The 24,875-nt window shown below is 40.9% G+C and overlaps 1 protein-coding gene across 1 annotated transcript in view; it reads left to right on the top strand.

The window, feature by feature from the left end:
- The first annotated feature begins 1,725 nt into the window (after positions 1-1,725).
- Positions 1,726-24,875, top strand: part of CAV1 (caveolin 1) — a 34,998-nt gene continuing 11,848 nt past the window's right edge. The window contains exons 1-2 of the mRNA XM_047097116.1: positions 1,726-2,030; positions 3,463-3,627. Of these exons, the coding sequence (XP_046953072.1) occupies positions 2,001-2,030; positions 3,463-3,627 (195 nt within the window). The 5' untranslated portion in view covers positions 1,726-2,000. The remainder of the gene's footprint in view (positions 2,031-3,462; positions 3,628-24,875) is intronic.

Consider the following 24,875-nt stretch of genomic DNA (forward strand, 5'->3'; position numbering starts at 1 on the left):
TTGGTTCTAGCTTCTTGTTGAGGCAGGTTAATGAAGAGTTTGTGGTTTTTCCTCTCATTAGGAATTCATTCTGGCATTGACAACGCTTCAGTGATCATTATGATTCCGTGTGCTGCTGTTGATTTGACTTCGCCTTGGATTTCCCTCCGGTGAGTGCTAGTTAAGCATTCACTCACAGGCCTCCCCAGAAAGTCCATTCCTTGCTGGAATGCAGGACACACTCTCTCCCAGTTCCTGTTGGCTTTTTTTCACAGTCAAGATTACTCATCACAGCTGAGGACTGAATAACAATAGATGGGAAAGGGTTTCCACATTTTTCCATAGAACATAACCACAACTGCTTTGCAACCAACACTTATGAAGGAAGAGTTAGATGAACAGCAGTTTTTCAGCAATCATTAGAGGTAGAGTGGGCACCACACAACACATTGACACTGACACCACTCTTTCCTAGCATATCATGTTTGTTAACACACAATTTGTTCAAAGAATTTAGAAATGGAATTTGGCAGAAATATGACGTTTAAAATCCCAATTTTTTAGGAGATCATCAGTATTCTAATAATTACTAGCCAGCAAAATCAAAGTCATGCCAACATTTGTGATATTTGTCCTGACATGTAATTAAAAATTTTTTTTTAAATTATATTGTTTTTTTGCTGTCAACAATAGCCTGTCCTTTATACTTTCTTTTATATTTTTGTATCTTCTCTCCATCTAGATAATTAACTCTAAGGGTTCCATCTTCTATTCCTCTTCCTCCCCCCTCCTTTTGTGCCCCCACCTGTATGTACAGACTGCCTTTTTTTTTAATGTAACCTGTGCCCCTTCAGGTTATTCTCAGCTTTTTTATTTCAAGCCATAATTTTACTTTTGATTGTATATGGAACCTTAGTTAAAATGTCCTTTCTGAATAGCGAATATCTTGACTCATGATAGCTCAAATGTAAAATGACTGCTTATTGTTTAATTCTTATGTTGCTTTATAATAAAGAAAGCAGCCCCAGATTCAGGAAGAGATAGAGCATTTTAATTGCTAACAATTTTTTAAACTTCTAATCAAACAGTAGAAAAACCAAGTCTCCTGTAACTCACAGCCAAGTACATTAGAAAAAACTCCTCTATGATAAACTTGCAGCCCAGTTAAATATTTCTACAATTGTAAATATTTTATGTTATTTTGTAAATACGGCATAACGTGTTGGCATAAATTTCCTTTGTTCCAAAAAGAACAGTAAACTTTAACATTTTCATTTATTTCAAAGCATTTGGGAGAATTTCAGAAGTGGTTTGGGAAATATTAAATTCTACATGCCTGCTTCTCCAAGTTTCCATCCACACCGACTAGATGTAAAGGATTGTCACCAAAAGCACACCACACACACGCGCCCACACAAATTCCTTCCTTGTGTTTAGACGAAATGCACCTAAAGGTCCCGGGCCATTTTTCATCCCTTCCTCTGTGGAACAGGGAGATAGCTGTGTCTTGATCAGAGATGGAACGTGGGCAATGGGAAGAAACGGCTCAGAACAGAGCAGAATTCTTTCTGAAGCTCTGGTGCCCATACTGGGCATCTCTGCTTGTGCGCCGTGTCCCTGCACTCCCCACCCCTTCAGGGATGATGCACTGCAAAAACATTCGCTCTCCGCAGGACGCTTCTCAGTGGTTCATAACTGGGAAAATCTTGCCCCAGGTTTAAAATATCTGCCCAAGCAACTTAGAGCGGGTGAAACGCTTTTTCATTGCTCTTTCCTCCCTGCGGGCGCTCCCCACCCTCCGCTGCCAGAACCTTGGGGATGTGCCTAGACCCGGCGCAGCGCAAGTCCCGGCCAACCGCGAGCAGAACAAACCCTTGGCCGGCGGCCAGGAGGCTCCCTCCCAGCCACCGCCCCCCGCCAGCGCCTTTTTTTCCCCCATACAATACAAGATCTTCCTTCCTCAGTTCCCTTAAATAACAGCCCAGGGAAATCTCAGAGCCTTCATCCAGCCACGGGCCAGCATGTCTGGGGGCAAATACGTAGACTCCGAGGTAGGCTTGGGTGGGTGCGCGCCGGGCCCTGGAGAGCACAAGAAGTGTCTCCTTCTGCTATCTCCCACTCCAAATATTCCGACTGCTTTCCTTGCCCCAGCCCTCTCTTGACTTTAGAACACTCCTCTCGCGCTGGCACCTCTGAGGAATGGGCCTGGGCGGGGAGGTGAAGAGAAGGCAGGAATGTTTTAGATTTTCCTATCGAGAAAGGGGCCCTGGGCCCCCCCAAACTAGAGAGAGGAGGAAAAGAGGGCGGGGGTCCTGAAATTAGGTCTGCTTGCCGGACCGAGGACGTATTTCTAGGTGGGTCCGGGGTGCTGCTTTATTTCGGGACTCCCACCGTCCAATCCCTGACTGCTGGGAGGCGGCGAGCTGGAACGCAGGGTGGGAAGTCATTCACCCGCAATCCTGGGGACGGTCCCCGCGACTCCCCGCCAGGCACCTGGACCGGTTGGCCGGAACGGCAGAGTCATGTTTGCACTTTCCAAAGCTCTTGGGCCACCTCAAGAACTCTTCCTGCATCTTGGCGCCTGGAGGGGGTGTTTGGAGAAGGATGGAGCTCTACTCTCCCCAACTACCACCACCAGGTCCAACTACCCTCCTGCGCTCGGGCTCCGCCCGAGTGTGGAGACCTCGTTTTCCCAAACAGGGCCGCCGCTCAGCCACCGGCCGGCAGCCTAGGAGTGACCTGAGGGTGGGTCGAGGGCGCAGTGCAGGTGAGATACCATTGTTCTAGGGAGTTTAGGGGGGTTGACACATGGCTTGGCCCAGAGATGGGGGCTTTCGGGCTGTGACCACTACGAGGGCGGGGAGAGCAGTGTAGGGACAAAGAGCGCAGAGGGAGATTGGGGGGTGGGTCGCGAACAGGTGCGAGGGATATGCGACCTGGAAGCAACAAAAATGGGGACAGCCCATTTTTGGGTCGGGGGTGTTCAACCTGGATCTGAAAGATAAACTGGAAGAGCTTACTGAGAGGAGGAATGGGGGAGGGGAAAACGGAGCAGGTGAACCACTCGGGGCGAGCGTGGTGTGGCGGAAAGTGGCTGGACAGACGTCAGAGATCGGATCCCCTCGCCTGCTGGGGTCTCCGCGGGGTACCGCGGGGTACCTCCGGCAGGGCGCGCGCTGGGCGGGGGCCTGGGCTGACTGCGCCGCGGGGTTTGCCCTGACCCCTGGCGGCAGGCGGGGGAGACAGGAGCTCCCTGCCTGGTACGGAGGGGTGTGGTGTCCTCTGCTCGATCCTCTTAAAAAGCTAGCGGCGCCAAGGAGTTTACTGTGCGCTGAGCCACCGCTGCCGAAGCGGTTAGTTCGATTTTGAGCCTCGAGGTTTGCTCCGCCGCCAGCCTGACTTCTGATCACTTGTTTTCCTTTTTGAAATTTTCTTCCCATTGCCCGGACCACCCTCCCCCTCCTGGCCGTCTGCCCTCCGCAGGGACATCTCTACACTGTTCCCATCCGGGAACAGGGCAATATCTACAAGCCCAACAACAAGGCCATGGCAGAAGAGATTAACGAGAAGCAAGTGTACGACGCGCACACGAAGGAGATCGACTTGGTCAACCGCGATCCCAAGCATCTCAATGACGACGTTGTCAAGGTAAGGTGAGGCGGCCAGCTTATAAAGGACGCCCCCCACCCCACCCCCGCCCCTGAGACGCTGTCAGGGTTGGGACAGCTCTCTTCTGGCAAGCAGGCTGTGCATCCTTCTGTACCTTTGCCACACATATCGTTTTCTGGGCTTGATGTGTGGGAGCTCCAGCAGTTTTCAGAAATGTCACATATCCCCTCCCCCCTCCTGCTGGTTAGTTCAGCCGGAATGTAGCTAATGGAGTTTCATATAACTGCACTTTTCCTACAACTGCACTTTTCTCCTGGCAAATGAACGTCTGGATCTCTGCAACAGATTGACCCACACTCCTTGGGAGGGTGGGACAGTTGCCCTGCAGGTCACCCTCTGTCTATTCCCAGGCTTAACGTCTAGTGAAGGGTGGTGCCCTATTGCACATAGAATTAAAGCAGTAAGGTCATTGCATAAGCTCTTGTGCCAAGATGAGAACCGGAATGCAGAGTGGGCAGATTATCGTAACTCCAATCAAGATATTTTCTTGAAAATAATACAGTGGGTAAAAATGCTTCAGACTAAGTACAAGTAATACATATAGTACATATTATATATAATAGGATATAATATTATACATATGAAAGGTATTTTAACTGGAAAGGTATTGTACTCATGCACAATCAAGCTAATTTACACAACCAAAAATAATGTGTACTTCTTTATTTCTCCCATAGACACCTCTAGTTAGGTATATAAAATTGTTTCTTCAGTGACTACCTGAGTCAGCCTTCCCTCAGCTAATGGGACACTCAGATTGGAGTTCCTTTTTATACTTTCAGAATGTTTTTAGTGATTAAAAAAAAAGTTAATTGAAGGAGTTATTGGCCAAATTTAGATTTCAATCAGTGGTCAGTTTTTGATTATCACCCTTTTAGCAAATCAAGTCAGAGAAATTTATTGTCTGAACCCATCTGGATTGGGAAATCATGGGCCTAAGCCATTCTTGGCAGAGAGTTTTCTTTGAGGGGTGGGGAAGGCCAAGGAAAATCCTGGCCTGAAAGATTACAGTGTGAAGACCCAATTCTGCATAACCCAGAACAGCCAATGGGGCAGATGAGTGATTTCCACGTACCCAGCCTTCTATCTGTGGATGGGAGGAGCTAGAGTTCAGAAACTGTTCACATTTATGAATAATATATTTCAAAAAGGGAAACAATTTAACCTGTAACTGGAAGGAAAATGTAACTGTCAGAACTGACTCTCTTGGCTTGCTGATGGAGGAAAAAGGAAAACTGGAGCATTAGCGGGTTTTTCTACTAGCCAGATTATGGAATATTTAAAAGCAGCAGCAATAACAAGAGTCGTTTATAAACTGGAAATTAAAGTTGATAAAAACTATTTACTAGAAGCATTACTTCAAAGGGGCAAGGGGGGCGGGGCAGGGCATTTTTATTTTTTGCCAGTCTCATGTAGCTTTGGATGAGAAGAGATGCCAGGAAAAGAGGCAGATTTCAGAAAGGGCCAGCTTCATTGGAGCCTCCCTGTTGTTCCACCATAGTGTGAGTGGGGTTCCTGGAGCAAGCAAGCCTCCCAGGATGAGTCAGAGAGGCCAGCAGTGTGGATGTGGGTCTCTACACATAGCATGACTAAGCTGAGAAAGAAAGGCTCCACTGGGAAAAGAGACTTCAACACAGATGGAAAAAAGGCATAACAGGCTTAGAGGAAATAGCAGTTTACAGAATAGCATTTCAAAGAGCAAGTGTGGGGATCCTCATATTAAAAAAAAAAAAATTAAAAGGAAGAGTTACAGCAAGCTCCTGCTGGCCTAGAGAAAGCAAACCCCTCCCATTTGCTCCTATGAGCAAAACAAGACAGTTAGACAGAAAAATCCACCTTGGGAAGATTTTGGAGACCAGCTGCTTGGTCAAGAGAGGACTTCAGAGAATGCTCTACAAAGAGAGACCCAAGCTACAAGTACAAATTTTGCCCAAAGAGTGCTGTCTGCCAGTAGAGCCAGGAAGGGTGGCCTATATTCTATGGAGACTCCTATTTTATAAGTGTTTTTCTTTGAGTCCAAGCACAGACATGATGACAGAAAGAGGGATGATTCTCTCCAATGTACATGGCAGTAAATAATAAATTTCCCTAAATTTTCCTTTTGATGATACAGACTTCTTAAAATAACAAAATCATCCCGAGTTCTATGAATGCACAGTAGCTTAAAACTTCATGTGATAATAGAAGAAACACTGGTCAGGATACCAAATCAGGTAAGGAAAGGCCTGTTTGAAAGGCAAGCAGCTCCATAAAAGCTGCCTCTGCTAAGTCTGTCGTCTCTAGCCTCTTGTGGCTCTTTCAATTTCAATTTCAAATAATTAACATTAAATAAAATTTAAAATTCAGTTCCTCAGTCACACTAGCCACAATCTGAGTTCTCAGTATATGAGGTTACTGGCTCCTGTATTAGCACAGGTACAGAACATTTCCATCATCATGGAAATTGCTTTTGGACAGCGCCAGACTAGTTCCCTGCACTTTTAAAAGTCTCTTATACCAAGTTTAGAAAAATAACTCTAGAAGGAGAAGAAATGAAACACTGATGTACAGTGTGAGGAACAGCATGGTTCATCTGCACAGTGTCCTTTCAGTCTCATAAAACAGCTACTTAGGGAGGAAAAGAAAACTCAGAAGCTGGGTATGCCATGAATTTATACTTCAAGAGGGTAGATTATTATCACCTATTCCACTAGTGATAATGACATAAATTGGTCTATACAATTCATTCCAATAAAATTAGTTTATCTCACTAAAGGTTTGCTATACTATGAGATATCTGTATAGACATTTGTCCAAAAATAGTAGGCTATGAATGCTTTTTAAAATTTCTTCTGATTAAAGTGATCACAACTTCGGACCCTCATTCTCTCTCTGAGATTTCTGTCTTCTTTTTATGTTCACATTTTCATTTGTATGTTTACTATGCACTTATTTGTAACTTCTATATAAATAAAATGGGTTCAGATATCATATTAGCCATCAACCAATTGCTTTGTTAAATTCATCATATGCTAGACTACACACTGTGTTACATACTACAAAGGATAATTCCCAAAATAAGTCCTAACAATCACAAGGATTACAGTTAGTGAGACAAGATATAAATAGATAAAATGTTTTAAAAAATACACACACACCATATCACAATAGTAAGTCACTGCCAAATGGTAACTAATGGGTCCTTTTTGCTTTGACTGCCAGGAAACATATAGCTAGATTTTAAGTTTCATTAACCCATGTTACTTACTCTTTCCCACATATGGTTTTGTATTTTCACTTTCTTTTTTAAGACAGGATATTTTTTGTGTCTACTATAAAACTTCTCATCATCATTTTGGAAATAGATCAAATATATAATGTAATAAGTCAAAAGTAAGTATTATTGAATATTGAATAATAAAAAGGTTTTTAAAAAGTGAATGGTATCATCTTGATCTTGCTAATCAAACAATGTAGATGTATGTCAGATTATCACATTGTACACTTTGAATACATTGAATTATACTTGTCAATTATTCTTCAATAAAATTTAAAAAAAAGTGAACGATATTGATGTTAAGTGTTAGGGAGACCTTCCTGTGGATAGCACAACAGGGTGAGGGAAGGGAGACGGATTATAGTTTAATAGAGAAGAGCACAAAAGAGTGCAATCTGAGTTGGATCACAGAGGGCAAATAGAATGCAAATAGCTGAGAAAAGCACAGGAGGGCGTTCTAAATAAACCAGGCAGAGATGGGAATGTCTCATACAGGGCATGATGGAAGGTTTAGTAGCCCGTTTTGATCGGAATTAGAGAGTTCATGTGGCAGAATGGTACGTCATAAAGGTGAGCCAGATGATCATGGCCAGACGGCAGAATCCTTTATTCAGCACTCATGATAACTTTGGACTTTATCATCTCAGCAGTGAGAAGGCAAGAAGACTTCGAGTATGACATGGTGAGGGTGGGCTTTCTGGAAGATGACTAGTTAAACTATACTATGTAAGGAAAGGTAGACAGTCTGGATGAGCAGAGAACTGTTAAGAGGTAATTGTATTATGGTCTAGACATGAAATGAGAAAGACGGTATGCAGTGGCACTGGGGATAAAAAGCACAAAATGACAGAATTTTATAATTGGAAGAGAACATAATGGTTACCAGCCTAACTTCCAATTATTTAAGGGAAATTTAAATAAGGAAGTTTAAAATTTCATCCATGTTTTCAAATGATTACTGTCCAAAACAGATATTTTGAAATATAAGGAAGGATAGACAAGATTATGTGATTCTTATAGACTATTGCTTTGAGGGAAGGAAAGAATTGAGACGATTCTGAGATTAGTTCTGAGAAAAATCAGAACATATGAGAGAAGAACTTGGTTGGAAAATAAAAATATGCATTTGTAACTTTCTATCCTAAAACTTGAATGTAATAATTCTTAAATATTTTCAGATACAAAATTTTCTTTGGAAGTCAAAAAAAAGTCATACACATGGTAATCAGACTGGTTTTGATTTCAAAATGATGTCCTAATGCCTCCCTGATCCCTTTCAGCTAGAAAGCAATCTAGAGCCATTGACAATTAATCTCAATATAAAGGTCATTTTTAATTCTCTGTTTATTTGATATACATATAATCAAAGCATAAAACTTGAAAGATCAGATGGTCTCAAAGCACTCAGTACCCTATTAATATTTTCTTCTGTTGGAGTCGGTTTTGTTGGTTTATTTGTGTAGGAGATAGCTTCACAAGATGGTGATACACATGCCACATAGGACGAGATCATGCATGGAATTCAGAATCTCCAGCTTGTAAAGGAGCATTATGGTCATTTTTGGTGGGAAATTATTCTCACATCACTGAATAAAGAATGATACTAAGTTGGGGGTTATTATTCATTCATAAGCATCTGAAAACACAAGTTTAGCCAACAATGATATACATTTTAAATGTTTATTAAAAGAAAGTCTTTTTTTCTTCTCCATCTCCTGTCATCAAAAGACACTGAAAGATTAACTCAAATTTGGTTTGGTTATGAAATTTCATAAAACTTATTAAAATTTAGACAAGATACACCAAATGTCTTTGAATTATGAAAAAGTTCATGGTGTGGCTTATTCTTCCAATTAACAACAGCATTGGCTACATTTTAAAAGGGCTTAAAGTAAGAACAGCTGCAATAGTAAACAGCATCTGGAAAGTCCAGTAATTTGAAAAACCACCTGCTTATGCATCCTGCTCACTCAAGTCCATAAAATAACAGACATTTTCATATTCTGAATGAAATGCTTTAATTTGCCCTACTTTTCAACATAAGTTCTCTATGATGAAACACCCACAGAGAATTGGCCCCTGCAAGAACAGGGCTGCGCGCACTGATCTGTGGGGTTCTGGACCCTTTCATGATACTCCTGGCTTGGTTTGTGTGAGGAAAGGGCAAGGGTGCTATTTTCATACAAAGGTGATTTATGCCAAGAAACACTCTTTTTTCTTCCACACTCTGGATCTTATATATATTATCTGCTTTACAGTACCCTAAAGCCATAGAGAAAGAGATTTGCTTACTATACTTCTTTTAAAAGAAGTTTCTTAAAAAAAGAAGCCCCCAGCCCCAAGATAAATGCCTGGTGTATAGGTACTCAGAGGCACCTTGATAGAGTGGAAAGAGTATTGTGCCAAGATAAGAAAAAATATTTTTGCAACTTTTGTAACTTTCTTCTCTAAAACTTGAATGTAATCATTCTTAAATATGCACAGACACAAAATTCTTTTCCTTTAACAGTCAAGGGAAAGCATACACATAGTAATCAGATCAGTTTTGGTTTCACCATAATGGCCTAAAACTTTCATGATCTCTTTCAGTTAGAAAGTATCTAGTCCCATTAGTGGAAGACTGGACACCAAGGAAGAAGTAAAGAATGGTGGGGCCAACAGTAGTCCCTGAGAATTGGGCTTATAAATAGGAATCAAACTTGTTTGGCTAATAAACACCAGCCCTAAAAATATTTTGGGCAACCTATTTTGTTTCTATGCTTCAATTTCTCTAACTATAAAGAAAAGAATGAGAATCATTCTCATATAATAGCATTCCCTCAAAAAGTCATCTACCTTTAAGTAAATAATTATTACGTACTATGCCAGTGGCTACCATATGGAGCAAGATAGATAGGAGCACTACTCACAGAGTATAAAGCTATTTCCTTGCCTCTATATAGTTTACTTTGCAAACTTTTGCTGGAATTTCTTTAACAAATTCTACTGTCTGTTAAAACTTTATAACCTTCAGGGCTTAGTTCAAAAAATGACTCATTTATAATGCCTCAAATTGTTCCTGAGCCAGTAAACAAGGCATGGGCAAAATAAGGAACATATATATTTTTAAACAATTTGCCTCTGTTTCTGTCCTATTTAAAATGTAATTAAATTATGGAAAATATTTCTGTTCTTTCATATTCTCTCTTCCAGCATTGGCTCTCAACTTCTAATATTCCTATTGAATCCTTAAAATTTGCAGCTCTTTAAGAACCTTATAGCCTCTTTATAAACCCAAGAGGGTTATAAAAATGTGGCTAGGCATCAGAATCACCAAAGGAATTTTTTTAAAATACAGGTGCCCGGGGAGGCTGGGTGGCTGTCGGCTGAGCGTCCGACTTCAGCTCAGGTCATGATCTCACGGTTTGTGAGTTTGAACCCTGCATGGGGCTCTGTGCTGACAGCTCAGAGCCTGGAGCCTGTTTCGGATTCTGTGTTTCCCTTTCTCTCTGCCCCTCCCCCACTTGTGCTCGCGCTCTCTGTCTCTCTCTCTCTCTCTCAAAAAATAAATATTTAAAAATTTTTAAAAAAATACAGGTGTCTGAGCTTACTATAGATCGATTAACTTAGAATATCTAGAGTTGGAGCCTAAAGATCTATATTTTTCAAAATTCCCTATATGATTTTCACAATGCAACTACATTTTGTATAGGTTTAGAAAGTTTGGCTTAAAGACATACACCATGGATGGCTCTATCCTAAGAAAATAGAGGACTATATAGTAACACTGTATAATTCTAGATATTCTCCCTTCCAGAAGAATATTTGAGGATTAGGCTAGCTTAAACCTACCAGAGAGTTTTGAAACACCATGAAACGCTCCCAAATCCACTTTGCTCAATGATTCTCCATCCCTTGAGGCCACTTGGGTTTATAGCCAACCATAAACTTAGCACTGCAGGGTGACCTAGGAGTGGGTAGCCGCAGGCTCTAGTTTGTCCCATTCAGACCAATTGGTAGTGATCAGCCCCAGGTAACTATTGGCCTCTTAATATGGCCCTTAATAGTGCCATAATAGGCCTTAATAGATATGGCCTCTTAATAGTGCCCCTTCCACATTCAGAAGTGTCATAGCTTAAGAGATAAATTATATGCTCACAGATGGATTGGCAATGGCCTGTAGCTGATTCCTATAACTTGGATTACACTGGAAATCCCTACACACACTAATTTTTAGCAGAATGGGCAAAATTTCCACACGCCAGGCATGACATGCCTTTCTTTCCAGCTGACCCCTTCCTGCCCTTCATCGCAACCATCAAGCTGCACTGTAACTTGAAGGAGGAGCTCTTAAGTGCCAATCTACTCTACTGTCAGCCTTTAGTTTCTCTCCCTGCAACAGGGAGAGAAAACAGGGTTAATGAAACTGACATCCTTCCATCACATATTTTGTCAATTCCTCCGTCAAGGATTAAAATGTTTAAAATAGTTTTAACTATTTTTCAGTTAGTCCAGGAAACATAAAATGGCATGCTTTTCACATGAACCATTGTTTAGGGTTGGGGGAAGTGTTTTTAATTTTGTCTTAAAGGAAATCTGCATGATCCATGTACTGTGCAACTACCAGGGGAATTCTTTGATAGAACGGATTTACACCTGCACAGAATACATACTTCCTGCCTCTCATGGGAACTATGTTGATGTTTCAGATATAAAATACATCTTGTTTTCTTTTATTGAACCTTGAAAAGATGTCTTCTTGTTGGTCATTATTTCATGGCAGGGGAAATACATATTCCTAAAGGCACAACCAAGCTTCCTCTTCAGCTACTGTCAGCTGTTTAGGTAATTAAGAGCCAGGCATTTTTAATTTGGAGGAGGCTTAAATAAATTTGATGTTGTGTATATGTGCTTAATATTCCATCTTACAGCAATTTAAAGTAAAATTTTTAAAGCTGTATTCAATATATAAACCTTTCCTGAGCCCAGCAAGGACATTACAGTAAAAATGGACATTGATAGAGTCTATGTAAAAAGATAAATTGTGTCTAGAGCTTGCATTTGGATCATCTCCTATTTGTTGCAGGTATCAAACACAATTACATCTTCTCACTTACAATGAGTAACTGGAAAAGATGCTGATATAGGGACCCAAGTAGTTGAGAAAGTGTAAGACTGGGAAAAAAAGAAGCAAAGATAGAGAAAAAAAGAAGGCCCCTTCTCCCCATCTTGCCATCCACTCTGTGCTAGAATGAGCTTTGCACATGCCAACTCCAGTAGCCCCATGTCCATTTCTTTCTTTGCACAATGCTGCCATGTCTGATGACACGGTCAGTGGGGCGAAAGCAAGGGACACAACCAATACCCAGATCAGCAGGGTCTTCTGTGCCCAGCCAAGGCATTTGTCCCTTTATAAGCCACAGCAATCCACCAAGGCATTATTAGGCCAGGAAGCGAACTGATGAGATATGGCCTTTACTAATAAAAAGGGCTAAATTCAAGCAGTGGGGCCATCCAAAGGGTGCCAGATGTGCAGGCAAGAGTCAAACAGGAGATGGGATGCTTCTGCCAACATTCCTACACGCTAGCTCAGTGGCACAGATTACTTACTCCTCCAATGACCCTTTGAGGTAGGGACTATTATTATTATCACCATTATATTCCCTTTGCAGATAAGGAAGCTCAGGCTTATTCATTTACTCAGAATTACATAGGTAAGAAGTGGTTGAGTCAGAGTTTGAACCTAGACAGTGAGATTCTAGAGCTCAGGTTCTTAACCATTGTACTCCATCCAGTGCCTCTCTCTCTCTCTCCAGCAATAGATCATAGTCCAAGCAGACAGTCATGTCACCACAGTGCAGAAAGAGATGACTGTGTTCTCAGAGTAGGTGGACAGCATTTGGCAAGGGGGATTCCAGAAGTCCTCTGAGTTGGGAGTGACAGGCCTGTAGTCCTAAGGTCAGACTCTAGATGCTGGCAGGTGGGTTGGGGAAGGAGGGAAAAGGACCAATGTGAAGACTAATGTAAGACCCCAGACCTCAAGAAATCTAGATGCTGGGTGAGTTCCCAATAAGACAGGGAGGGTCAAGTCCCAAAGACCAGAATTGGGGTACAAAGTGGGGATGTGGTCTCAGTGACTAAAGAGTAATACATGCCCAGAACCAGACAAGATGCAGTGCTGGCTTGTGCTCAATCACCTGGGTCTTTAAAGCATCCTGATTGCCCAGGTTGGCCAAAGTGCCTGGGGTGTGGCTGGTCCTACCTGGATGTGTGGAGAGGAGGAGCAGATGTGAGAGAATGAGGCACGTCCTGACAGGCACTTTCAATTTAACAGCTTTATTTAAGGCTCTCAATTTGCCTATTTAATTTTCTAGACATTTGTGCTGTTACAGTAAAACGTTGTGAAAACAGAAAACAGTTGAGAAAAACCTTAGTTTTATGCGAGTAGGAGAAATGCCTCTTTAATCCTGAAAGTAGTTTCTCTGAGACTTCCTCCCTAGTAATTATGTATTTGTTCTCAAAAACAAATGCCAGAAGTAAGGAACAGACTTAATAAGGCATTTTACAAGGCACCATTAATCTCTCAGAAGAACAATGGGAATGTTTTATCAATCATGGCTCACTGTTGGCCTTTTCTATATGATTAGCATTAATAAAATATAGCTGGAAATGGGTATACCAAAATATGTCAAGGAAATGGAATTGCATTCATTGTAGATCACCAATTATTTTGGTTAGGTCAACAGATCTCTTCCTTACTTGATCCTGAGCACCATGCTTTTTAATAGGGAGAGAAATTGCCCAAAATAGTTAATAATCACCATTTCACCAAACTATTTTAAGTAAACACCTCCATTACTGTAGTTATAGAGGTGAGAATGAGAGTCATTCTCAGATAATGTACTCCCTTAGAAAGGCCATTTAACAAATATTTAAGAAGCATGCACTCCAAACCAGGCACAAAGCATGTCCTGAGTCCTTCCACACCAGAGTCTTCCTGACAGAACCAGAGCCTTCTGCCAGGTCTCATCTGAGACGTGGGCGCCTCTGTTAGCTTTTGCTGACCAATCTCATAGGAATTGGTTATCTCTTTTCTTCACTTCCACCACATTTTGTTTTTATCTCTATTTTGGTATACATCAAAGCCTTCTAAGTATTGTGCTTCTCTATCCCCATGTCCTCCCCACCTTCCCTTTCCACTGCATGCCTGAGTCCTTCAGAGCTGGACAGTGACCCCCTGGTGGCCCCAGAACTGTGGCTGCCCAGTACCCACCCCAGGGCCCCACACTGAGTCTGCCATCAGAAAATGGATGTCAAGTTGTCTGCTGAAATTCTTCTTTAAGTAACTGAATGTCTCCTGCAAGTGAAAGGACAACAGGATTACATAATTGAGTGTCTTCCTTTGCCCCTTTCTCTATGGCAGCCACATTTTAAACCTTCTAAAAAAAAACATATCCAGATAATAAAGAAATCCAAAAATATCAACTCTATTTACTAAAGTAAAGAGAAAACATGTTCTGTGTATATGTTTATTATTAAAAATTTTATTTTTGTCTCCAGTTTGAGGAGGACACAAATGCATCTCTCCTGAGCCTTCAGTGAGCAGGCTATGGCACCTGGATGGTCTCCCAGGGCCTGGGGGATAAGGATAATCTCCTAAGTTTCTGGAACGTAGGGCAGGCAAATTCCCAGAATGCCAAGAGATGCCATTATTGATGTTTGACGTTGCCCACTGGGGCCAGAAGACTGACAGTTGGATATTGGGACACATGAGAAATCCCTTACAAAGAAGGGGGTAAGAATTCCCTGTCAGACCACCCATATGCCTCTGGACAATGGCAAACATCAGAGGAATGACTAAGTCAGGAGACAGCTCTGAAGAAAAATTCAAACCTTCCACACCTGAAGGAGCCAAAAGCTTTGAGAAACCCAAGCTTCTTTTTCCTTCTCTTTGGCTTTATTACTTCTAGATCTTAAGTACATAGAGCTCTGAGATTTTACTAACTGGTAGGTGGTAACCATTAATCCACTATTCCAACAGCATAGAAGTTTCTTTGTACCTCAGAAGTCCTCTCTCATAGGTCTCGGGTTTAAGAAGGAGAAGGAGGAGAAAGAGAAGAAAGAGAAGGAGGAGAAGAAAAATGGACCAATACATATAGATGTCTCTAGAAAGGATCAGACATCATTCATTTCATTATTGATGTCTGTCCCAAATGAAAAGAAGTTAGCTCCTTTTCCATCCTTTCTCTCATCTCCTGTGAGAGGAAGTGGATTTACTGCAATATGTATAAAAGTAAGACTTTTTGGTTTGACTCCAGTTTCCCTATCAACAAGCTAAGTATAGGAGATCAGGATCTTATTTAGTTAAGAATAGATAGGACTAGAAAGTAGCCATCAAAAAAAGGGTGATGATGTGTAATGAGAATTTTAGGTGTGACTGGTATCTAACATACAGCCAAGACCACAGCCCTACCTAGCACATTTAATATTTTATCAATGACTGGAATGAACAAGAGGACTCACAACTTACAAATGACACCAATTACAATGACCTTGTTAATATCTGTGATAAAAATAACATCAAAGTGGTTGTGACAAATTATAAGTAGCCCATAAATATAGGGCCTATATTTATGGCCCTATTAAGGTAAAGGCCTATACAAAGTGAGATAATGATAAATGACTAGAAATAAAACGTATAGATATTAAGTAGGAAACAATTTATAAAAATTCTATAAAAATTTATTAAAAATAAGGTAAATTTATAAAAAATAAGAAAATACCAGGAAAAGGCTGTCATTTCTGTGGAAATTTGATGTGGAAAACCAAGATGCTTGGTGAGCATAATGGATATGGAAACCCCTTGTTATAATTCCACAGTCTATAAGGGACCAAGATCTCCAGGGTGATAATCACTATTGTAAATGTGCCCTTAAATGAATCCACAATGCTCCATTCCCCTTGGGCAATAGGGGATGCAAGCTAGTCTACCAGTTGTTCATAAACACTAAACATCTCAGTAATATAATGATACTTTAAAGGAAGTATAATAGATGGAATCAAATGGACAATGCAATCAGAAGAAATGTCACCTACAAGATTCTCTACTTCATTTGCTATTTGTCAGACTTATTAAAAATGCGTTCTGTTTTGATCTTATGAGGGACGTAGAGATGCTAGAAAGATCCCACAGAAGAGCAAAAGGAAGGAGATAAGGGATGAAGAGAAACCTCCAGGTATGGCTGAGAAGGGACTGCTTTGTCTGGACAATTTTTTAGAAGAGTTGGAAGGGAACATGGAATGACAGCTGCCTTTAGGTATTGCCAGGTTATTATGAGACTTACAAGAAAAATACTGCTCAGACACAATCACCATTCAGGACAAGGAAAAGGGAGGAAGGGATGTACACTTAAAAAAAAAAGTGTTAGGTTTCTTGGGAGAAGAAATTTCAAGTAATAAGAGGGGTTAATCCCAGGAATGTGTCACAGAGGTTGTTTTATAATAGTTGTGTGTTAAATTCCTTACTTGTCTATGTAACTTGTCTATGTAACTGCTATGTAACTGCTCAAATTCCTCTACCTCTGCAATTACAAATAGATGTATAACAGCATTGACACACAGTCTCATAATTAAGCACTGGCATACATATGAGCACTTTTCCTCTATTCCAGCAGGATACCTGGTTTGTTTGAGGGCAAAGAGGAGTTGGTACGGCATTGTTTTTAACAGTGGTTGGGAATGCATGTGGTAAACATCTGAAAGTAGAACACTGAAAAATGCATGCATTGTATGTACCAAAAGGTCAGTATGAAATATTATCTCTATGGCAAGCCTGCCCATCCACTCCCACCTACACATTGCATATTCAAACAATTTCACAGTTTGTATAAACCCCTATTGTGATTTAAACTCACTAGACAGTATGGCTTCTGCAAAGGGGTGGCTGTTTTGTGACTTTAGACCACATGATTTAGGCATAAATCATCGGGGGAACATGTCAAAATACTGTTGTATCCCATCCCCAGAAATTCTAACTGAACTAATTTATGATGGGGCCCAGGCCTATGTATTGTTATTTGTTTGTTTTTTTTTCTTATTGTTGTTTTTTGTTTTTCTGAAAGCTTTCCAGGTTAGGCTAATGTACAGCCAGATTTGAGTCTGGTTTAGAGTCTGAATTTCTTAATAATAAAATTATGTGCCATTATTAAACTTTCAGGACCATAAGGGCCACCATGGGGAAATTATTCCTTCTCAGGGTCTTCATTTTGGGGAATCCTTAGCATTTTTATTGGAGTATGATATTGTCTCTCAAATTCCTATTACAAAAAATACTTTCTGGAACTGTAGTATAGCAACTGTATAAGACAGACTTTGTATGTGGGATAAATCTCGTGTCACTTATGTAATCCAGTCCTGTTGTTTCCCTTTTCTTTTGCTCATTCTTTCTATTCTCCCCAAGAGGAATATCATCTGGTTACAGTGTCATCCCCATTCCCCTTTTTCTACATGGTTCACGGCTCAGGCATACTAAGAATGGAGCTAACAACATGCACTGAATTTTCTTCTACTGGTACAGAGGCCACAGGAAGCTTCACTGGACCTAGCAACAGGCAGGTCTCTGTCGTTTCTCTAGTGCCTGGCACAGAGAAGAGAGAAGTGCTTTACTGATGCCAATTCCTCCTCAGAGCAGATGGGGAAACTGAGCCTCAGAAAAAGTCTGAATTCTACCCTTTCTTGGACACTGACCTCAAGTGTTGCGTTGAGGCTTAGAAAGGTCACTTGGACCCTCTGGACAGCAGTTTCTTCACCTATAGCAATCAATAAGAGACTAGATGGTCCCTAAGTTGCTTTCATTTCTAAAATTCTATGATCCGGTTGACCAGTATTCATAAGAGTGGAAGCCTGTAAAGGTATATGAAGTCCATTCAGAGAGAATGGTGGAAGACTCCTCATCAATACTTTTATTACTTTCTTCCTAGATTTTACCAATCGTCATTCTCATTCTTAATATTCAGGCTGTGGGATTCAGTTAAATCATCTTTGAAGTACTGAGCTAACGACAGATGACATGCTGAATAAACTACCAATAAATATTTGGTACTAAAGAGATGAGGAGCTGGAGTTCATTTTCCCTTCTCATCTGTGCTCAGAACTGTGGTCTTCCCTTTTATTGTCCTTGCCTCAAAACTGTCTGCTTGTGTCCCAAGATAGACCAGAAAATCAGTTCCAAAGTAGATTACAAACTTTCAGTAATCTTTTTTGTAACCAGTTTATTCCTCTTCATTCACTTAACAGATTACACCCTTACTTACGACTTTAGAGCAATGGTCTTAAAAAAGTCTGACTAAATAAAAAATGCTCAGACTTTCTGAGTGCTGACAGTTGTCAAATTCACCTAGCCCATGTGGCCACATTTCTGAAGTTCTTTTAACAGCCCATCTGAGAGCAATAGAATCAGGTGACTAAGAGCTATGCAGCAGAAGCACTATTACTTTGAGTCAGATTTTCCCATTAGCCAGCTATAATTTATTTCTCTCTGATCCATATAAAGTTTCAAATTTAGGGCCCTGTATGATTTTAATCCTATCACTTAGCACCCAACCTGGACGATGCCAAAGCTAAACATGAATTCAGACCACCTGAACCTTCTTCAGGAACTAATCAACTCCCTAAGCAAAGCTATGTCTAAATCCATAGGTTTGAACCCAAATTTCATGAGAAGCAAAAATTGAATTAATCTGAGTTTGCTGTTATTAATCACCTTTGATCACTCTTTCACGAAAATTACTAAGACTGTGTTAGAATAACTTAATGCGATCAATAAATGCAATTACTAACCCTTGGATGGGATAATAACATATTCAGAACTTCTTTCCTAAAGGACATTTTATCAGGTTGGTGCTCTTGTAAATAGAAGAGAGAGAAATATAGCTAAGCAAATGGCAGCATTAACTAATTCATTCATTTATTCAGCAAATATTAATTTAGTACCTAATATATTCCAGGGAGGTGAGAGCCTGAGTGGCTTAGTCAAGTGTCTGACTCTTGATTTCAGCTCAGGTCATGATCTCACAGTCCTGAGACAGAGCCCTGAGTCAGGCTCTACTCTGGGCATGAAATCTGCTTAAGATTCTCTCTCTCTCTCTCTCTCTCTCTCTCTCTCTCTCTCCCTCTCCCTCTGCCCTGCTTGTGCTCTCTCTCTCTCTCTCCTTCCCTCCCACACACACGCATGCGTGCGTGCACACGCGCACACATACACACCAAACTATATTTCAGGGAGGTTATAGTCTAGTAGCAGAAATAATCTCTCTCAAGCTCTTACCCTCTCTCCCTCTCTCTTTCTCAAACACACACTCACTCAATCAAACCATTAAATAAGTGTCAGAAAGGCTGGATGATAAAATATCCAGGTGAGAAAAGGGGTGGGGACCAGAAACAAGTCTTTGAAGAAAGAACATTTAGATTAATACATGAAAACTCCAAGCTAGCCAGGTGAAGAGTGATGGAAGGAGAGTTCCAAGCAAAACTAACAGGAGGTAGGAAGGCCCTAAAACAGGGAAGGACTCGGGTCATTGTCCTGAAAGAAATTACTCAAAATTCCAGTCTAAATTCAAATTATTACTGATTTGGGGAGGAGCAAGAAAGAAAATTCCTCTGTCACCTTAATAATAAGGTGGTGCACCACAGAAGGACATCACCCCTCTTTGGTAATGATTCCTGAATAAGCTTGAGCAGCCAGAGGTCATCTCTATTTTATTTGCACTGCCCCCTTTTCAATGACTCATAACCAGCTATGTTTCTTTGTTTCACTTATTCCATCCTCAAAAGTAGGTGTTTCATAAATACTGAACAAATGAATGAATGAATGAATGAATCAATCAATCAATCAATCAACTCATAAGGCCATAGTACTATAAACCAAAAGTGCCTGCAATAAATATACAAGCATTCTAGGCTATAAATATTTCTAAAGTTCAGGTCCTAGCTCATCATATCAAATTATGATTTTCTAGAGCAGTAGTTTTCAACCAGGAATAATTTTGCTCTCCCTCCTAAGGGATATTTGGCAGTGTCTGGAGTTATTTTCAATTGTCACAGTTTAGGGGGTACTACTGGCATCTATTGGGTGGAGGATAGGGATACTGATAATCATTCTACAGTGCACAGGACAGTACCCCTACTTTCACCCCACAACAAAGAATTATCCAGCCCAAAATGCCAACAGTGCTCAGATGGAGAAACCTTGTGGTAGAAGTTAAGGTCTGTGTCTTGAGAACCACATAATGGCTGTGATTATCCTTGCTTAGACCTGACAAGAACTCTAGTTTAGATCCTTTTCCTTACTTGCCTAGCAATGTTCAAACCTGCAGAGATTTATTTCATTAATTTTCTATTTGTTTAATAAACAGACTCTAAGCACTGGAGGGGAAAATATTCCAGCAGTGAGGTAAGATGAATGCTATTAGTAACCCTAGTTGACTTAACTGAATGGTAGGAAATAACTCCCACCATCAGGAAGTGAATTGTAGAAACTGAAAAGAAGTTAAGAGGGTTGGAAATGCTCTGGTTCAAACAAATGTCTATGCAGACCAATCGGTAGTTTGAAAATGGTGAAGACATTTCCGTTTCTTGTGTCTTTGTTAGAATGGAAAGAGCTTTTATTTTCTTTAGTGTGGTAATCATTCATATTTGTCCCATGACACACCCCGAAGTTTAAAGAATAACAAACTCCCAAGTGTAAACACAGAATTTCGTGAGCAAGTGAGGCCTCTAGATGAATCCTTATAAATGCTGTTTGGAGGTAGAATAAGATTTCCATGCATTAAGCAATGCAGGACTTTTCTATTAAGAGAACTTCCAATACTTCCAAGGGCTGAAGTTATTTCTCCTCAAGGATGACAAACAAGAATCCCCGAAGGCACCACTCCTTCCTGTTCAAGTTCACTGCTTCAGTCAATTCTCCTATCACTAGCCCTTACATGGCCTATTTTTACTCTGTTCACTTGTTCCATATCACTTGTTTGGTGACACTCAACATCAGCAAGTGCCACCAAATCGATATCAGAAGACTGAAGATTTAGGGGCGCCTGGGTGGCTCAGTCGGTTGAGCGTCCGACTTCGGCTCAGGTCACGATCTTGCGGTCTGTGAGTTCGAGCCCCGCGTCGGGCTCTGGGCTGATGGCTCAGAGCCTGGAGCCTACTTCCAATTCTGTGTCTCCCTCTCTCTCTGCCCCTCCCCCCATTCATGCTCTGTCTCTCTCTGTCTCAAAAGTAAATAAACGTTAAAAAAAAAAAAAGAAGACTGAAGATTTAAATAAGGAATCAAAAGATATGCAGTCTGCTTTGTACTGAACCATCTGCAACTAAGCACTTTTTGTGATCATAAATAATATGTGAGGCCATGTTGACAGAAGAGATGGTTCAGGTTCCTAAAGAAGGTTCAGAGCCAGCTCGTCTCAGGTACACTAAATATAGTTTTACATTTCTATTTGGGATCCCCAGAAAAAGAGGGTGGGCAACCTACTCCAGGAAGCATGAAAATGCTTTGGAACCTGGAAATCATCATGGAGGATAGTTTTCAGGAATTTGAAAGGAATGTATATTCATTTCTTAGGGTTATCTTAACAACAATCCCACACAGAGTGGCTTAAAGCAATAGAAGTTTATAGTCTCATGGTTCTGGAGGCTAGATGTCCAAAATCAAGATGTCACCAGGGCCATGTTCCTCCTGAAACCTGTATGGGAATCCCTTGTCTCTTCCTAGTTTCTGGTGATTTGCTGGCAATGTTTGGCATTCTTTGGCTTGCAGCTGCATAACTCCAATCACATGGCCTTCTCCCTGTTTGTCTTCTCATTACCATCTTCTTATAAGGATGCCAGCCATATTGGATAAAGGGCCCACCCTACTCCAGTATGACTTCATCCTAATTACATCTGCAAGACCTTGTCTCCAAATATGGTCACATTCTGAGGTACTAAGGATTAGGATTTCAACATGTCTTTTTGAGGAGGACACAATTCAATGCATAACAAGATGCAAACTAGGAATGTATATTTTTGTTATCAGAACAGAGAAATTTAACTTAAAATTTTAAAGTGTAATACAAACCCTAGGGTAATTCTTACTTCCTCCTAAGAAGAGCAAAAGATGGAGAAACCTGTTGGTTACCTTCAAATGACTGAAAAAGAAGAAGGCAAAAAGGAATTAATCCAAAGCAAAGGGAGTCCCATTACTTGGTGTTGGTGCCACCTTCTGACAAATCCAGGAGCTCAGTCAGCTGGGGCATCATCTTTCCCAGGATATATTTGGTTGCTGTGTGCCTCATGTTTATAATAAACTCCAGAAGGCTGATGCACTTGATAGAGATGAGTGATGCACTTTGATAGAGATGACTTAATCCTTTTTGTTTGCATAATGGCAGGATGCAAAATAAGCACTCACCTGCCTGAAACGATTTCAGGAATGCCAAGAGTTCTCCTTTTCCAAAATATCTCCTCCATTCTCCCAACACTGTTACTGAAATCCCTGACATTTCCCCACTTCTCCTGGTTGGGATTCTTGGACCAGAAGCTCCTGATGTAGCACTGACCATTGCCCCCAGGCACTGTCCCAAACATTTTGCATAAGTTAAGTCATTTAGTACACAGAACAATCCTATGAAGTAAGTACTATTTGACCTCCAATTTACAGATGAGAAACTAAGAGAGATTGACTTAGAGCTTATGTAAGATAACATAGCAGAGTTGAGATTCAAACCTAGCTTTCATGCTATGAACCAGGGGAGGGGACAATATTGCCTCTCAAAAGTAGGGAGCAACACAGTAAATAATCTATTATCATGCCCACTCAGAACTGTCAGATTTCTCAGACACTCAGGTAGGGAATGAAGTAGGGAATGAAGCCTAAGGTAGCTTTTGTTTCTCAAAGTATTTTCCCCAGACCCTTTGCATTAAAATAGGGGAGGGAGTACAGATACCTGGACCCTACCCTCAAACCCACCAATCTAGGATCTCAGGGCCCAGGCATCTGCATTTTAACAAACATCACCCAGAAACTTCTTGAGTGTACTAATGTTGGACAACAACTGGCCCTACAGGAATGGAATAAGATACCATCTTATGGTAAACATGGAAAAGCCAGAGAGAGATGACAAGACAATGGGGACCCTGGTGACCAGTGGTTAGTCAAATGACCCAAGGGTCCTGGGTATAAAGGAGCTTGGTTGCTGGGGAGTGAGGGCAACCTCACTTAGCACGGAGGTTTGACAGCAGAAGGACAGCCACATCCTCTGGCTTGGATCAGATGCCCTGTCCTGGTGAAAATGGTGATTTGCTGAGTCAGAGAAGCATTCTGTATCAGTTTGGATGGGAAGCATGGGTATAGGGAAGGGAGAGTAACCAGACATGTGGACTCAGAAATTCCTATGTGACTCCACTTGAATGAGCAGTATTGCATAAACAAAATGAGAATTTTGATGTGGGGCTGAGGAGAATGGTATGATGAATTGAATGAGGATCCTGAGAGAAAAGTCTTGTATTTGATCCAGTCAATGATTACAACCTCCCTGAGGCTCAGTCTCATAGTCTGTAAAATAGGGAAAATAACTCCTGCCTTGCAGCTAGCTCCTCACATACAGGATGTGATATGAACCCAGAGGCATATAGTGCTATATAATGTAAGTTATTGCTATTCCAAGGCCTCTGTAAAAGTCTGCTGCCTCAGAATATACAGTTGACCCTTGAACAACATGGGGGCTAACAGTGCCCACACCCTGTGCGGTCAAAAATCCATATATAACTTTTTTTAAAGTTTACTTATTTTGAAAGACAGAGAGAGAGATTGAGAGAGAGAGAGAGAGAGAGAGAGAGAGAGAGAGAGAGAGAGCATGTGCTAGAGCAGGTGAGGAGCAGAGAGTGAGGGAGAAAGAATCCCAAGCAGGCTCCATGCTGTCAATGCAGAGCTTGATGCAGGCATTGAGATCATGACCTGAGTCAAAACCAAGAGTCAGATGCTTAACTGACTGAGCCACCCAGGTGCCCCTGAAAATCCGTATATAACTTTTGACTCCCCCCAATAGCCTACTGTTGACCGGAAGCTTTACTGATAACAGGAATAATTAACACATGTTGATTGTAATATGTATTATGTACCATATTCTTAAAATAAAGTAAGCTAGAGAAATAGAAAATGTTATCAAGAAAATCATACAGAAAACACATTTATAGTGTGGTACTGTGTTTACCCAAAAAAATCTGGGTAAGTGGACCCAATAGTTCAAACCTAGGTTATTCAAGGGTCAACTGATTCTGCCACCCTAATACTCTGCCTTTCTCTGTATATTTTCCTACATTCCTGCTAAGAAAGTAAACAGAGTCCCTTAAATGCATTCTGAAGTACAAATTAGTTGTAGGCCTCCTTTCCTGAACTGGGGACACACAAACACACATATATGCAACAGGAATTCATTGGGAAAAGAACAAATTCACTCCCTCACTATCCATTCCCCACTGGGGTGCTCTGCTGGTCCCCTGCAGGGCTGGGCCTAGCTGCTATTCCTGTTTCCACCTTTGCTTTCTCTTGGTGACTCCTCCTCACCATACTTCAGTGCACACCCCCTGCATTTGGGCCATGTTTACATAATTGTAGTTATTCAGATCATTGGGACAAAACCCAACCAAGCAAAAATATGTTTTAATCAACATTTTCTAAATCATTTTTCCTTAAAGATGAAGACTTCAGAGCTTGGATTGCCCCTTTCCATGGTGCCCAAGTCACCTAAATGATAACCACTTCATTTTGATCAAAATGGTCATGGCAATATAGGGTTGTGGTAAATAAGAACATCATTTTGAACAAAATGAGATACCAAAACAATAGATAAATAAAAGCGCACTTGTGATATCAGGTAGAGAATTCATAGGAGATAATATGATGGTTAGTGAAACGTTATATATGCCTACCTCCTTTCGATGGACATTTATAACTGCTTTA

This window comes from Lynx rufus, unplaced genomic scaffold, assembly GCF_022079265.1.
Source record: "Lynx rufus isolate CCGP_SWC_20201006 ecotype Redwood Valley unplaced genomic scaffold, mLynRuf1.p SCAF_4, whole genome shotgun sequence".
Lineage (NCBI taxonomy): Eukaryota > Metazoa > Chordata > Mammalia > Carnivora > Felidae > Lynx > Lynx rufus.